This window comes from Leptonotus elevatus, chromosome 18 (genome assembly GCF_054856555.1).
Source record: "Leptonotus elevatus isolate MCC_2025b chromosome 18, RoL_Lele_1.0, whole genome shotgun sequence".
Lineage (NCBI taxonomy): Eukaryota > Metazoa > Chordata > Actinopteri > Syngnathiformes > Syngnathidae > Leptonotus > Leptonotus elevatus.
Window position 1 is genome coordinate 4,802,736 of NC_141256.1, and position 17,092 is coordinate 4,819,827.

The window sequence follows — 17,092 nt, forward strand, 5'->3', positions numbered from 1 at the left end:
ACTTCGGTAAACACGGTGTCACGTTACGTCGTGTTTTGGGTGTACGCTAGTGATGGGCATGACAGTTCTTTTAAGTGAACTGAATCTTTAGAATCAGTTCATTAAAAATAACCTTCAAAAGATTCTTCATCGAATCGTTCGTCTACGCACCCCCCCGAACCCCGCCGTCACGAATGTAAAAAAAAAATGTGTTAATGTTATGTTGCTATATTTGTTGTCATAAGTGTGTTTCTATCAAAAACAAAAGTACGTTTACTCACTGACTCGTTCACTCGCTGATACGTTCGTGAACCGGAAATGGCAACGCGTTCACTCACTGAATTGTTCACTCGCTGATCCAAGTTGGTTTACGCCAATAGCACGGGAGTACGTTCGCCCGTGTCTGACGCTGGCTGCTGATTGGTCGTTCGCGAAGACTGACGACATGAGCGTGGCTGAGCTCAAATGAACTGAGAAAAGGACGAATCACTTCAGGAAGTGATCCGTTCACTCACGTTCACTGAAAAGATTCGTTCTTTTTGAACGAAACGTACGTGAACGACACAACACTAGTGTACGGCACTCGATGTCGTGCGCATGCGATTGGAGTTGCTTTGGAGTGACGTCATCAGCCACTGGAGATCTTCCCAAGAATGCATTTTGCTGGGGTTCCGGGTGGTGGAGTGGTTACCGTCACTTGCCTCCGGTGCAAGTTGGCGTGAGTTTGTTTCCCCGCCTGGGAGACCATATATGTGTGAGAGTGCACCCAAAAAAAATTAAGAATCAGCCAATCAGTGATCATCATTTTCCATACTGCAAGCGATGGCACATTCATTCAAATCATATCTAAAAACACAATAACGCCTACATATTCATAGTTCTAAACGCAGTTTATTATTTTTTTGTTTATGTACTTTGTTTGTTTGTGCTTGTATTTTGAATGTTTGGCGTTTTATTTTGTGACACCGTGACTGTGAGTAGCTTCACAAACAATGACTTCTTGTTGTAATTAATGCCTTTTTTCACTTAGTAGGTGATTATATTTTTGGTCACAAAACTCTAATGCGTTACGGAAGTCAGTAACTGTAATAATATTGTAATAATATTACCAAAATGTATTGCAGTAACTCGTTATATTACGCCGTTACTCACTAACGTAATGTAACGCGTTACCCCAAACACTGATCATGGTTCACCTGTTTTCTGGGTTTGGTCAGCAAACTGAGCCATGATAGGTTGTTACCTACTTCCTCAGCACAGGTGATGTCATCTTTAGCCGACAGCAAGTGGAAAAAAATAGTTTTTAAAGGTATTAATTCTACATGAAAAGTACCGTCACTTGCCTCCGATGCAGGTTGGCGTGGGTTCACTCCCCCGCCTGTATGTGGGCGTGAGTGAGTGCAAATAATAATAATAATAATAATAATAATAATAATAATAATAATAATAATTCTACCTGAAAAATAATTAAGTTATCAAATTCATTCTGGACAAAATATTAAATTTTTACTGCTGAAAATAGCTCAAGTCAAGTATCCCTTTAAATTTCCACTTTTCCTTTCTCTTATGTTGACACTAGGAACTCCCTACACTTTTTTTTTTTTTTTTTTTAATGTTTACATTATGTTAAAATTAAGAAATTCTGTGGAATTTTTGGAAACATTTATCTACAGTAGAAAACTTTAGGTAGCCTTTTACTTGCTTAGTTTTTAATTTAGTGATGACCCGGGAAGCTCCCTGCAATTTAAAAAAAATATTTTTTAAACAAAGCTGTCTATTCTTTATATTTTTTAAATGAAAAGAAAAACCTTCAAAGTGTGTGAAATTTGAAAAGTTGTTTTAACAAACATGCTTAATGGCATTTCAACAAAAGTTACTTAAAAAAATGACGCAAATATTTTATTTTACTGGAAATGAATATCGGCTTGAAATATTGGTTATCGGCCTCGGCCTTGAAAAAAACACATCGGTCTATCACTACGTAAAACCATCACAAAAATATTTTTCAATGACAAACAAAAATAATATCTATGAATATACATTGTGTCATAGATGGGCCTAGCATACTTTATAACATTTGTAATAGTCACTATAAAACTATAAAAATAAGTTAACCTCTGTAAATGGTGACACCAGAATCTGTTTAAATATTAGCCTGTATGTGCATATATAGATATTCACCCACTTCTCAAATTCTTATTATTTTTTTCCACGTGTAGTGTGCGAAATAAGCTACCGCTGGCAGGTAAAGATGCTTCTCAATCTAATGACAATGTTTCTCATTCAAACAAGAACGTTTCTCATCCTGGTGACCAATGGTTGGGCACTTTGGCTGCTAAATGCTATCTTGATTGACAGTTCAACAGCAAGTCAATACACTCACCAGATGCGTCAACTTCCTCGCTCCCTATTCTCCCAGCCTGCTCCTTTTTGGCTCAGTCCCAGCCGGTATTGGGAGCCGGCTGTCTCATATCCCTCTCGGTTCCACAAACCACAATTATATTATCCTACATTGATTTTATTTCACCACGCTGTGTGTGTTTGTGCTTGTGCTGCTTGTGATGTAGTAAGTACATTTTCGAAGCCGATTGGCTGTTGGTGACGAAATACCATAAAAAGGTGAAATTTGTTTCGTGTGACCGCGCAAACTGCATTAATTAATTACTAAATTACATATATGGAAACACGCTACAAGAAACAGCTCACCTTTAGTCTGACTACAGCATTAGATGTTATCCTGGCTTTCTTTGTGATCTTGTTGGCGCTGGGATTTAAAAACAAAAAAAATCACTTGATAAACAAAATCACCGCATTTTATGTTTAGCTATTGGGTTAGCTTTGTCTTATATTTACTGTACATTTGTTTGATGATATTCCACATTCTTTTTGTCAATGGTATTTTTTAAATAATACAAATATACAGTATCATTTTATTACTCACTATAGTGTTGTGGGAGGTACATACGGTAACAAGACTACACTGTGTAACTCCCAATATCAATGTACTAAAATGTATAGACACATCTGTAATGTTTTTGTTGTTATTTATTTATTTTCTATTACAACTGAATGAACATTTTAGCTTGTTAGCAAATGTAGTGGTAATCACTAGGTGGACTGCGGGGGTCTCTCCGTGGACAGAAAAGAAAAATAATCCAATGTCAATGAAGTATACAGAAATAAATTGCATAAACACTTGAAATAACAGTTATGGTGAATGAGTGAGACATAATGACTTGTAGTAGCTGGCAAGGAGTATGCTAGGAGCTGGGGGGCTTAAGAAAATAGCCAAACAAAATACAACTGTGTTAGTGTTTCTGGTGTTTGTTTCTAGCATAAATTCATTATTATTCTGTTGGTGGAAAGGGAGTTTGTTTTGGATACAGATTCACCTATTTTTAGCAACATTTTATACAAGGTGATGATGCTAACGAAACTGACTGCAAGTAAAAAAACACACGTGACGGAGAGAGAGAGAGCGCGCGACAGAGAGAGAGAGAGAGAGAGAGAGAGAGAGAGAGAGAGAGAGAGAGAGAGAGAGAGAGAGAGAGAGACAGAGAGAGAGAGAGAGAGAGAGATGACGCATGAAAGTTTCCTCTAGTTTCCCGGCGCCTGAGGAGGAGTAGTCACACTACTACACTTCCATCTATTAAGCCAACAGTTAGAAGTAAAAAAAGAATGCACTTGACTGTCCTCGGAGGGGCTTCTCATCTTATGACGTCATTTTTATACAGCTGTCGATAACGACAGAGAGGTTTTGTTTTTGTTTTTTCGTCTTTGTTGGATTCATTTTACAACGAAGGCTGACAGGCTGCTACACTGGACTCGAGGATGGAGACGTTGTTTTACCTGCTCACCCTCGCCTTGGCCCGGCTGTCTTGGGGGCTCGGATACGCGGAGCCCGGGGTCCTCAGTGGTCAGAGGGCGGCTAGTAGACACAGGTAGGATCACACGCATGCTATGTTTGTACCCTAAAATAATTTTGAGTTGTACTAAGGCGCGTGCTGGCTTCACTCGGGTTTACCTACAACATTATTAATTTATTCAAAAGCTAGTATGTATGTATGTATTTTCATCGTTATCTTCATCTTCATCATCGTGACAAATTTCTGATGGACATTGTTTAAAAAAAAAAGTTGTACGAATGGCAACAGGTGGATCCCCAACCCCAGGTTAATTCCACCTTCTGCCATCTTGTGGAAGAGCATTTAATTGTTCTTCCTGTTACTATAAATGACAGTCATAGATATATGAACAAAGAAACACTATTTCACGTAAATAAGTAATAAGCTTTCGACCAATTAAGTAAAACTGGATAATTTCTCCTGGCACACTCATAGTACATTATTATTCTGTCGTGGAACTGCGGTTGGAAATCAATGAGCTAAATAAGAAAGTATTAGTAACAAATATACGATTATTTAATTTACCTTTGTGGTCGTGTTAATAAAAACATGATAAAATTATAGTATGTTTGTTAGTTTACATTTGTGACCCATGTGTTAGAGTGATTACACAAACTGTTGCCTGTTAGAAAACTACAGTTGCTTGTTTACTTTCATATTCAGTTTGTAGCAAACATGAGTGACATGATGCATGCTGTGATCGTGAAATTACAATTTTAAGCGTCCTGGTCCTCTCAGACATCTTTGAAAATAAATAAATACATAAATAAATAAATAAATATAGGCATCCTCATCTACAAAAACAACAATAAATTTTGGCAACGTTTTGGTCCTTTGAGACTCAAAGCTTGCTCTTCTTTTTCATCTACTAACATCTTCACACAACACGTGCAACATGAGAGAACAAAACGTTGCACCTCCTGAATGCTAAATTCCAGTCTGTCAATTATTTTGTCATTTAATGGATTAATCAGATTTAAAAACAACTGTTTTAATTTCCATCTATTATTCAAAACCAGGACATTATTTCAAATTTGCAGTGCAGAAAATACACAAATGTGAAATTATTATGATTCAGTGACAGGTTTGGTCCGTAACATCAGTCCAAAAATTGGCAAAATGTTGACTATTGTTTTCCAAAGTAAAAGCAGAAGTCTTATTCTGAAAACACAAGCCTAATCAGTCTGCTTTAATGCATAGTTACTGTTGAGAGGCTGAAATTCTGAAGATTTGGACTATTTTAAGTTTAATAAGGGCTCTAATTTAGTAATCGGTTATCAAAAAAGATTATTAATTTAATGATTGATAAGTTATCAATTAATCATTGCACCTCTATTTTACTTATTGTCTTTTCATAATTAAGTTTGTTACAGCTGTGGTTGTTGTTCATTTATATTACATACAACATAGTGTAGATATTGAATGAGTTCATAGTCTTAAAACATACCAGATTGTGTCTTGTAGAAAGAAATATGGCATAAATCCTGAGTTTCTCAGGAAATCTATCCATCCATCAATCCAGCCATCTCTCCATCCGTTGTGATATCCTTTTCGAGACTATGGGCAAGCTGGAGTCTAACCCTGCTAACTAAAGGTGAAAGGCGGGACAGATCTCTATATCATTCATTTCCATGGCTGACAAATAACACTTTTTTTATACCGCTTATCTTGTTAATGGTTGCAGGGATCTGGAGAGTAGTCTTCAAATGTAACTACCATACTTTGTACATTTTTGGATTGAGTACCAAGAGCGAATACACACAAGTACAGGGAATATGTACTTTACCAACTCCAAGGTAAAATTCAAACACGGATCTGCTGTTGTGTGCAGTGCTTACCAGTCTGCCTCTGTGGTATAAAAAGGCAAATTGATGAGATAATTTTTTTTATATACCCAAATGCTCATGAGAGTCACTAATGCTGTAGTGTTGCATTAGCCTGACGGTGTGAATATGAGAGTGAATAGTCAGTCTCGATATGTAACCTGCGACTGATGGATGACCTGTCCAGTATGTAGTCCATTTTGCTTGTGAAACTGGACAGATAGAAAATGGATGGATGGATAATGCTCAGGGGTGAATGATCCAGGGAGCCGTTTTATAGGACTCCTATTACTGAACCGCCTCTGTTGTATGACCACAGTGTTTTCAGGGGTCAGCAAAGTGCTCAACTGGCCTTCCTGCTAGAAATGTATCATTCTGGTGAATATCATTTGACAAGAAGTTGATGTGTGTTCTCAGGGGAGGTTGATGAAATGCAGGGTCACAGAAACTTTAAGTCCAAAGCCACTGAAATGAAAAATGAAGAAACGTTTGGTGATAGGAATACATAACATAAATCTGTAAGATAGATGTGAGTGTGGCACATATCTACTGAATGAGAGTAGCTGCTTTGATTGGCAGTGAATGGACTCAGCTGTGTTCAAGCCCACAACAGCGCAAGTCACCCTTTTCTATCCCACATATTTTTATAATGAGCTTCCACTGTATCTGTAACAGCACCGCTCAATGTTTCTCTCAACAGTTCCAGTTTAAATTACGCGGGCACAATTTTGTAATGGCTCCCACATCCCTGTTTGTGGAATGTCATTAAGCTCACTTGTATGCTTTTTGTTTTGCTGTTGCCGCCCAGTAGTGGCTCTGTGTGAAGACAGGACATGAAGTTTTGGGACGTGTGCATGTTGTGTCTGTAAATGAATGAATGGCTTGATTACTTTTAGCTGAGGCAGTCAAGGATTATGCTGCATTCTAAGTATATGCACGTGTGCGTATTTGATAATAAAACGTATGCTCCCACCACAACAAAATGACTGACAGCTTACAGAACTACATGTGGTGCACAGCTGCCTTCATGCTTACCATATGTTTGCACTTTGTGCGTGTATACGTGTGTGTGGCTGTACAAGCAAAGCTTCTGGAGGTTGAGCTCCCGCAATATGAGCTTCTATTAGGTTTCTCTCTGCACATCGCAGGAGTCTGCTGTTTGGACTTATTGAGTGATGTTACATGGTTGGATGGCCTCTTTGGTGGAACCTATGCTTGTGTGGGTTCTCGACTACAACCAAGATCACTTTCACAATTGCAAAATGTTTATTTCAGGTGGATTTCAGATGAAACTTTTCAGTGGTTGTGTTTATGCATGTCGATAGGTATGATGATCTGAAAGGGTTCATTATGAGAAAGATTCTCCTGAGTGAAAAATGCCATTAAAAAAATAACAGGTAATTGATTAGTTTGTTGTTAATTTTCCACATAGTCCATTCATTCATCCATCTGTTGATGCCGTTAATCTTGGACTAGGGGCGGTATTATTGAGTGGGCCCAAAACTATTTGTGTCATGGTCGGTATAAGGCATGGGTCGATATTCTGATGGGATAACCGTGAACAAAAGTATTACGGTATCACAATATTAAATTTACAGCTATAACATGACCTTTTATTTTTGAGACATTCGGGTCGAACACAATAGATTTTATTTTTAAACAAAATATAGAATGTTTGGTTGGTACAGAAGGAATGTGTATGTACCATGTTATTGAAATTAATAAATCAATACATTTCAGCATTCTTCTTCTGTTTGAATTCCTCTTTGTAGCAGTGTCCCATAGCTGGTGAGCTTTTTTATTAGAACCAACCCTTGTTGCCCTTGGGGCTAACTAGTGCCCATTGGCATTTTATTTATTTATTTATTTATTTATTTATTTATTTATTTATTTATTTATTTATTTATTTATTTATTTATGTATTTATTTTTAGGGCAATGCACTGCAACGGCAACGTGTTTGCTGTATCTATAGTGGGATCTCCATCCAACCCTTTTTTATTTTAATTTTCAAGAAATGCGAAAATAAAATAAATGGAATTGCTAGAAATTAAAAAAAAGGCCCAAAATTCGCAAAAAAAACCAACTTTTTTACGCTTGGAGAGGGGGTGGATTTTGAAGCGTATCGAAAAAAAGAAAATGCTAATTTTGGCTCTGGAAACATGTTTTGCGAATAACCGTTGGCAAGACATCGTACGTTTTGACCGGATATTACGTCATACGTATGTTTGTAGTCACAAAGCAATGGCGGACAATAAAGTAAAGGTATGTTTGGGGGGAGGACGAAACTGAAATATTTTTGGAATTAAAGAAGCAAAGAATTAATGCTATTTTAGATGGTAAACAGCAAAGAAACGCTGCGGTTTATCAATAATTACAAAATTACAAGAGCAAACTCATACGACGTCATCGCATCGTGCATTCCAAAAACAGTTGGGTCAAAAATAACCCAACTATTGGTCAAAAATGGACCGATCCTCTACTTGGCTAAATTAGACCCAACTTTGAGTCAAGAAATGTGTCTTTTAGTGTAAAACAACGCATAAATATTGGTCATATCCTTTACTTGGGTCAAAAAATCGGGTCATTTTGTATAAAACAACCCAAAAAGTTGGGTCAAATTGACCCATAAAGTGGATTGGTCCATTTTTGATCCATAATTGGGCTACTTCTGACCCAAATGTTTTTAGAGTGTGACGTCACTTCCTGGTCTTCTTCTTTTAAATTACTGGTGGATCACATCTCTATGGTGTATACCGCCACCTACAGCGGCGGAGTCACCTCTCAATATTCGCAAAAGAAGAAGAGATGGCGTTTTGCGCATTTGCAGTAAATTTGCTTAACATTTTTTAAACAATTGGATGGAAACCCAATTTCTGTCGTCTTGCTCCCTCCCTCCCTCTCTCCTCCTCCTCCTCCTCTTTGTGTAACTGCTCTCTGCTCCAGAGAAGTCAGAACAAAAAGTTAATTGGAGGCAATTAACTTTATAGAGGCGGCTCGTTTACTCAACTCCTCAAGTTAGCTTGTCATAATGTGTTCTGCTTAGATGTCCCCTCAAAAAAGAAAAGAAGAGCTCATTACCAGTTACAGGCTTAACAGTTATTAATATTGAAACAATGACCTTTTATAACCATTGTTAACCATCAAACCGATAATCGGCTCATGTCTAGTCAGTGCTTTTCCACACAACAGATCCAATCATTTATTTTCTATGCCATTTGTTCGTAATAGTGTTGTGGGTAGCTCAAGCCTATCCCAGCTGATCTTAGGCAAGAGTTGGGGTACACCCTGCACTCGTTGCCAGTCCATTGCAGAGCAATGAAGACAAATTACCAGTCACACTTACATTCACATCTATGGACATTTGAAATTATTTAATTAACCCAACATAAAGGTTTTTGGACTGTCATAGGAAACATTAGCACCCAGAGAAAAACACTGCTGCCTTTTCCCGCAATCAATCAAGGCAAGAAAATGTTGACAAATGCCCAATCCTAATTTTGTGATTGTAAAAATACTTAGCCGCTTTGTGATAAATTCCAATTGCGGTCTAATGGTTTGGACAGAGCTCACAATGCAAAATAGCTAACCTTTATCATATTTAGGAAGAAAAGTTGAAATCGATCAAATCAGAAAGATTGTATTTCTGTGGTTTGCGTTTAGCACACGGCCAAGAAAATGGAACAGCAAAATAGAGACGCTAGAGAGATGAGCAAAGCCGAAATAAACATTGATTCTGAGTGAGTCAGAATACACAAGTCCAAGTAGAAGCAGAAGGCATGAGAGGACCAAAAGAAGAAGAGGGGTGTACGGAAAATATTTTGTAGAAGACAAACAGGCATGATGTTGGAAAAGTAATAAAAGGAAGAGACAGAAAAGCCTAGACAGAAGTGAAGCCAGTAGAAAGGACGAGACATGAGGGGTCTGCATAGCTGAGTCCCTCTAAACTAAATGCACCACAAGCAAACTAAGATGAGGGAGAAGAATGCAATGCAGGTTGACCCTCTGACATCTGCTTGAACTCAAATGTTGTGTTTTGACAGATGTGTCTAGTAGGCTGTAAGTGCTAAAGGTGCTTGAATAAAGTGAAGACGTCCAGCAGGCGTCTGACAGGAGGACATCTTCTTGTCAGTGTCATAGTGATGAAGTGTGTGGGTGGAGTTGCGGGGCTGTTGGAATCCAGCTGCAAGAGGCCCTAGTTCATGGGCTCACACGCAAAATTAAAAAATGTGAGCACCACCAGAGGCCAGTAAGGAGCAGTCATATCATCCCAGACAATAATCAACAACAATCGTACAGATTTTCAGTCCAGGATAGACCCGCCTCTCAAGTTAATGGGTTGTACACCTATATAAATGATATAAACTTAAATATTTGATACAGCTCATGAATTGACTGTCAATTGATTCTACAGGTGTGCCTAATAAATTGCCCTGTGAGTAGTGTAATGCATCGTAAGTCTTCACTATTGGATGCATCAGTGCTTTGGTCTCTAAATCTCAACCTATAAATAGCACAGTGCAATGCAGAGTGCTATTTTACTCACCGGTACAAGAGGGACAGCATACCAGGAGGCACCGCAATCTTACCAGGCAATTTGAGTATAATCGGATTTTCCTGTTCTTGGCCAAACCTTGGAAAGTATCCAAATGTAGTCTGTTTGATTTTCTGCAAATTAGGTCAGTTGGCAAATCTACTTATATTTGAGTAATAATGTGGGGGGAAAGATCCATTGCAGCCCCAGCTACTGCAAATGAATTAGCATAAAGTAGCTTCCACAATTCACAGCAATTTGGACCTTGTTGATTGGATTACCTTTACATTGCGTGAACGCAAAGGTGGGAGTAGTGTGTGTGTGTGTGTGTGTGTGTGTGTGTGTGTGTGTGTGTGTGTGTGTGTGTGGGGTTGAATTAACTTAAGACGAGTCACCACCAAATCGCAAGCAAGTCAAATCAAGTAACAATTTATATCGGAGGAATCATAAACTATTCCAGAGGCAAAGATGGGAAAAGTGCTGACATTCTGTACTTGAGTAAAAGTACAATTACTTGTATAAAAAACTTTGGTAAAAGTAAAAATACTTACTCAAGTAAAAGTTAAAAAGTACAGGCTCAAAAATGTACTTCACGAGTAAAAGTAAAAAGTATTTTTACCGTATGTTTTTTCCTCATGTCATTTAATTTGAAGACCATTACATTTAAAAGATCATCACTTTACAAACCTTTAAAAAATGACTAAATCGCCTCATGAAGCCCTTGCAACATTTTTTTTTACTTCTCTATATGGTGCCCTTGGTTTAAAGATGCAATGGAAATTAATCAACCAAGAATGCCATTTAGAGCAGTAAAAAAATATCACAAGTGCTTGTCATTAACCCCTTCAGACCTATTGATGGTTGTAATGGACATGACATCATCGCGTGTCTAAACCAATAAAACGCATGATTTGAATAATATGAACAGACTCAACACTTCTGGTTCATGATTTGGATTCTTACATAACCAATTACAATCACATGTTGATTTGCATGATGTTCATGTTAAAAATGTTGCATATAAGCTTATCAGTTAATAATACTTTACAGCCATATTATCCTGCCGTCCACTATAACAACTAAAGACACGCGATAACCCCCAAAAAACATTTCCAAGTTGTTCTTATGTGGGAAAAGAGTCAAAATCAGCAATAAAAAAAGAAATAAATACATTTTGGCCAGTAGAAAAAATGTGAGTCTGAAGGGGCTACCCAGGGCCAAGCTATAACGAAAGGGGAATTCTTTGTAGTCGGCTAGCTCGTAGACTTTAGGTTTACACAGGACACAATGCATTTGCCATGAATCGTTCTTCGAGCTGACCAATTTGAACTTCCCGCAGGTAAGGCCATGGGTCAGTTGAATTGTTAGCTCCTTCTGAGGCGAGTCAATAATGTTGACAACGTCGACACTCCGGGAGCTACGCTACATTCAGACCAACAGGGAAGAATCGCGTCTTCTCGCGTCATCTCATAGTTTGAAATAGAGGCCATCACAAGCGGGGATGGATTGTGGGGACCGTGTAAAGCGCTTCATATGATTGGCCGAGCCAGGAACATTGACGGCAGCGTTTGCGCCAGGTGGTTTAATCCCTTTTTTAATTGTTGTCATGCATGTACAACTAAAGTAACGAGTAACTACCCTCTGTTTTGAAAATGTATTGAGTACAAAGTATTATCATGACACAAAAAACAACAACATTCATGTCTCTAATTATTAAAAGAACACAAAAAAAAGTACATTTACTTCCATAAAAAATAAAAGAACAACTTACAACTATGAAAATGTATAGTTGAGTTAATATGTGACCAGCAATTGATGAGCTAAACTGTCAAGCTAACATAGCTAGCTTAGCTTCACGGTTCACACCTTCGTCTAACAAAGTTGTTGGAGATGTTGAACCCCACCAGTTTCCTACGCACATTCATCAAACCCTTCTTTATTGATTAATAATATGTTGTTTTCCCCAAATTCAAGATTTAAGTATAGAGTTTACTGATGTACAAAATGAACAGGGAGAGTAGCCCTTTTCCGTTATACATGTGAATTCATATTGCACCTCAACATACTTAGTATGAAGGGATTACAATTATAAAGAAATCACACGACCTACCATCACAACAGCCACAAGTCAACTACTGAGTGCACCAAATTTGTGATCACCTGCAGCCAATGGTGGCCAAGTGGGGTGTATCATCACGAAACATTTGAGTCAGGTGTGTGTCTTGACAGCCGCCGAACCCCTAAGATTGACTCTCGAACCCCTTGGGGTTCAATCCAACCAAGGTTAAGAACCACTGGTCTAACAGATGAAAGTAAACATCGTACATGTTTTGTCTCTTACCTCTGTGGCACTTCCGCAACAATGTTGCCTCAGCCCTTGTTAAGGCACAACAAAAACGAGTATTTATACACGTTTTTCCATAAATGGTCAAAACTTAAAGCACCCCCAGATGTCCCAATGTGTGGCTAATGCTAAAGCAAATGGCAGTATCATGGATCGTCTCTGTATATCTTTGTGACTGCCAGGCTAAACAATCAAAGAGAAGTTTACACAGTCATGCTGTCCCTACATTTTGGAGCAAGTCCAAATGTGTGTGTGCGTGTTCTTGTTTTGTTACATAGTGGGGCCAAAATTCTGGGATTTCACAGAGTTGTGAGGCCCACCCGTCCATGTGGGGCCATTTTGCTGGGCCCCACAAGTTTAGACCTCTTTTTGAGGGTCAAGACTTGGTTTTAGAGTTTAGGTTTGAATTGGGTTATGGTTGAGGTTAGGGTAAGGAATAGGGGTAGGCAATAATTTTAGAGGGTTGGGGTAAGGGGAAAGGGCTAGGAAATTCATTATGTCAATGAGATGGCCCCACAAAGATAGTAAAACAAACCTGTGTGTCTGTGTGTTTGTGTGTGTGTGTGCACGCTTAAACCACAGTCACATCGGAAGAATGTGTGTTCCGCCATTATGTTCGCCCGCATGCAATCGTTCAAGCACGAGTGAGTGCCCTCAAGTGTATATGTCTGTGTGTATAGTGATATACCTTTACAACGACACTGGAGGGAAGCTTGACCCGGGGTCAGAGTTCTAACATGGAGGCACACCTCTTTGGGAAGGGTCTCGAGGAGCTTATTGAAGTTGCTGTCAAAGCCGTCCCTTGAAGGCAAATGAAAGATCTCCTAACAAAAGGGACCGCTTAGTGATTTCTTTGTTTAAGTATTAAGCCTCATTCCTCCATTTTTTTCCATTTCATCTACGCTCCCACTTGCCCTCTGTCTCTGTTGTCACTGAACATTCCGGCTTGACCCACAATTCTCCATGCAGATGGAGCGTTGTGTGTGGGTTGAATTGTCAGACCGTGACTGCGCCATGGTGTGCTCAGTCATAGTGCCCGGCTGCTGTTTAACAAGGAGGTGGATTTTATGGATACTCAGACAGGTGCAATTGTTCGATTTGTGCAGAGTTCTGACCCTGTGAATAGAAATAAGATGTCTGTCTGAGAGACATTTCACAGATCAATGTCTGCACAAGTGGTAATTGAGCTGTTTGAATGCAAAAGGAGGGAAGACTTTAATTTGTACCTAGGTGTGAATATTCTTAGTGTCTAATTAAAAGTTTGCGCATTCTCCGGTCAAATCAAACCTGTCATTTACGCACTTTACCGCCAGATACGCATTTTGGGTAGAATAACCCTGAAAAGAAAGCAGTAAATTCTGTAGAGTAAATTTGACTCTATTTAGAGTAGTACCAAATAGACTCAGTTTTAGGAAAAAAAAATACTTGGAAGAGAGTAAAATAAAGAATTGAAAAAATTATAAAAGTCAGTCAAGGGTTGAGGAACAAACTCACAACCTTCAGCTACCACCTGAGCTTTGTCATTCCTACTGTTTGTTTATATCCAAGAGGAGACCACAAACATTGTTTTTGGTCTTGGAGTTACAAAAATTCCAGCTGACATGCTATGTCATATATTCTGTCTCCCAACTTGAAGTTGTGGGTTTGATCCTCAACCCTTGAATGACTTATAAAAAGAAGAAGAAGAAGAAGAAGAAACATTTTATTTTACTCTCTTCCAAGTGTAAATTATGCTCCAGTACAAAAACAAAATAGTATTTCCTTACATATATCTGTGTGGTCCATTACAAGCCAAGAACTGGTGGTTGGGGACCACAGTTGTATAGTAAACTTAAAAAAAAAATATTGCCACCATTATTTGTTATTTTAGCAATTCTATAATGGTCACATATAACTATAATGTCACTCAGTGGAGTGCAGACCTCCCCTAAGGCTGAAATGTTAACAAAGGGGTTGAAAAACAGAAAAATCAGGGAGCGCTGTGTTTATTTTTGTTTGGCTGTCAAATATGTAGTTTCTGTTTCATCGAGGATGACGAACAGAAGGTTGACACCTTCATGGTTACGGATGGTGGCCTTTTCCATTGATACCATACTGACTAATAATAAATACCTCCTTGTATCTGTGTTTTTGTGCAAATCCACATGCACTGTTCCCAAGAAGAGTCTATCCTTTTACTGTTGTTCACTAATTTTCTAAAACGTCCCTATAGTAGACGGCACTGTACTTGTAAACAAATACAGTATTTGCATCCTGCAAATGCACACTTATTTGTGGGCAATCATTTCCTGTTAGGCTGAGGCGGTAAAGGAAACAAGGAGATTAGCTGCTGAATATGCCATTCATGGGCGACACACACATCCACACAAACAAGCACGCACACAACCACACCCTTTCTCTCCCCAATCCCCCCCAACAAAAAAGTCCAATTCATGATTTATTTGAGTACTTGTGAATAACAAAATGATTTCTATGTAATACATTTTTCTATTGCTAAATGTTACTTTCTGTATGACATGCTAAACCAACACATATAAATATAATTCAGTTTACTCAACAGAAATGCTTATTACATGTATTGATATGTGTAGATCACATACTTTTTTTGCAGTCCAAGTTGCTTGTAACAAGTTTTGCCCTGACCATCCAATTAGAGGATGGGAAAATGCTGATGTCATCAAGGAACAGCGCTCTGGTGCTTTAAGGATCAATTTGAAATCTGATTGGGTAAAGATTGCTAATAGTTGCATAGGCCTTGATTGATTAAAGATTGCTAATCATTAACCCATTCACTCGCAGCCATTTTCACTGAAGCAACCCCCTTCGTTTTACTGGATTTTGACAGATTTTTGCAAGGCCCAGATAACATTGTGCTCTATTGCTATAAAAACATGGAACCTACCAAAAGAACGATTAAAGCCTCTTCTTTCATCTGGAAAAAAGTAAATTTCTATCTGTTTCCGTTTTGCATTAATTAGTATTAGAATATAAATCTAAATTACATCAATATTCACAAAACACTGACAAAAAGAGCTTGTTGCAGCATGGTCAATCTCTTATACTCTGCTGCCACCTGCTGGCCGTTTTTTGTAGTAACTACTATTGCTTTAAGCTTCCTCTTCAGGTCAGAGGCTTTGGATCAAAGCCTTCTGTATGCTCTAGCGTAAAAAAACATAAAAAAGGGACCATGGCAATATTTGAAATATAACATGTGTTTTTTGGGGGGAGCAAATGAGTTAAAAGGGGAAGACAACCCAAATCGTTTTTTTAAACAATAGTATAGTTGATTGCAACACCACTAGTCTAAATATGGTATTCTGGTTAATGTTGCGTGAGTGGAATATGAGTTAAGCAGCAAAATCCATCCGTTTTTATCCATCTCAGGGGGCCATCCGACCATCCTCAAATGCAGCATTAGTCTATGGTTTTGTATCCATTTTAGGGGGCGGCCATTTTGCCACTTGCTATCGACTAAAGATGACATCACTGTTGCTCAGGTCTCGGGTAACAACCAATCACAGCTCAACTTCAGAAAACAGGTGAGCTGTGAGTGGCCGTTGCCTGAGCAACTGTGATGTCATCTTTAGTCAACAGCAAGTGGCAAAATGGCCGGCCCCTGAGATTGATAAAAACAGCTGGATTTTGCTCATAACTCATATTCCACAAATTTACTTCTTAATCAGAATGTCATGTTTAAATTAGTGAGGTCACATATAACATATTGTCAAGAAATGTTTGAGGTTGACTACCACTTTAAGTTGTATTGGCCTGCATAATTGAGTCTGAAGGCCCTGGGTAGACTATTAGATACTTGGCAACGGCGCGGTCCGTCGCTCTGGGCCCGGTGACGCGGTTGTGGGCCGCCGGGGGTGCCCTGTGGTTCCCTCTCCCCTCCCCCTTCCTCCCCCTTGCTGCCTCTACCTCCTCACCCCTCTCTCTGCGGCCCTGCCGCTGCCCCTTGCCCTTCTTGTCGTCCCCTTCCCCCCTCCCTTCCCCTTCCCCTGTACGCCTTCCTTCCCCTCCCCTGGACCGGGGGCTTCATCCTTGGCCCGGGTCTCGGCGCTCCGGGGGCCGGGGGGGTGGGTGGGCATTGGTGTTGTGCCCGCGGGGTGGGGGGGTGTCTGGGGGCTTGGGGGCGGCTGGGGCTGGGTTGGGGTGGATGGGGGGCGGGAGGGTCGTGGGGGGAGCGGGGCTTGTGGACCGGTGGGGTGCCTGGCGGGCCTGCAGTGCCCCGTCCTGCTGCGTTGGGTTGGGGGCGCGGGCCGTGTTGGGGTGGGGGGGCGCTCCTGTTCCTGGGTTTGCTCTCCGGCCGGTGGCCCTGGCGGGGCCCGGGGGTCGTCCTTTGGCGCTGCCGCGGCCTGGGGGGCCCTGAGGTGTTGCGCTTGCTCTGTCCTGGCAGGGGTCGACGGCTCCCCTCTTTGGTGGAGATTTTCATGCATGCCAGATCCACCACACCAGCATCTATCGAAACTCAGACGCAATCTGCTTCTTCCTCAGGTCATTGAATC

General features: G+C 39.8%; 1 protein-coding gene across 1 annotated transcript in view; it reads left to right on the forward strand.

Moving 5' to 3' along the window:
* Positions 1 to 3,581: 3,581 nt before the first annotated feature.
* The window catches only part of emilin1a (elastin microfibril interfacer 1a), a 35,967-nt gene continuing 22,456 nt past the window's right edge, over positions 3,582 to 17,092 (forward strand). The window contains exon 1 of the mRNA XM_086061630.1: positions 3,582 to 3,920. Coding sequence (XP_085917756.1) covers positions 3,811 to 3,920 — 110 coding nt within the window. The 5' untranslated portion in view covers positions 3,582 to 3,810. The remainder of the gene's footprint in view (positions 3,921 to 17,092) is intronic.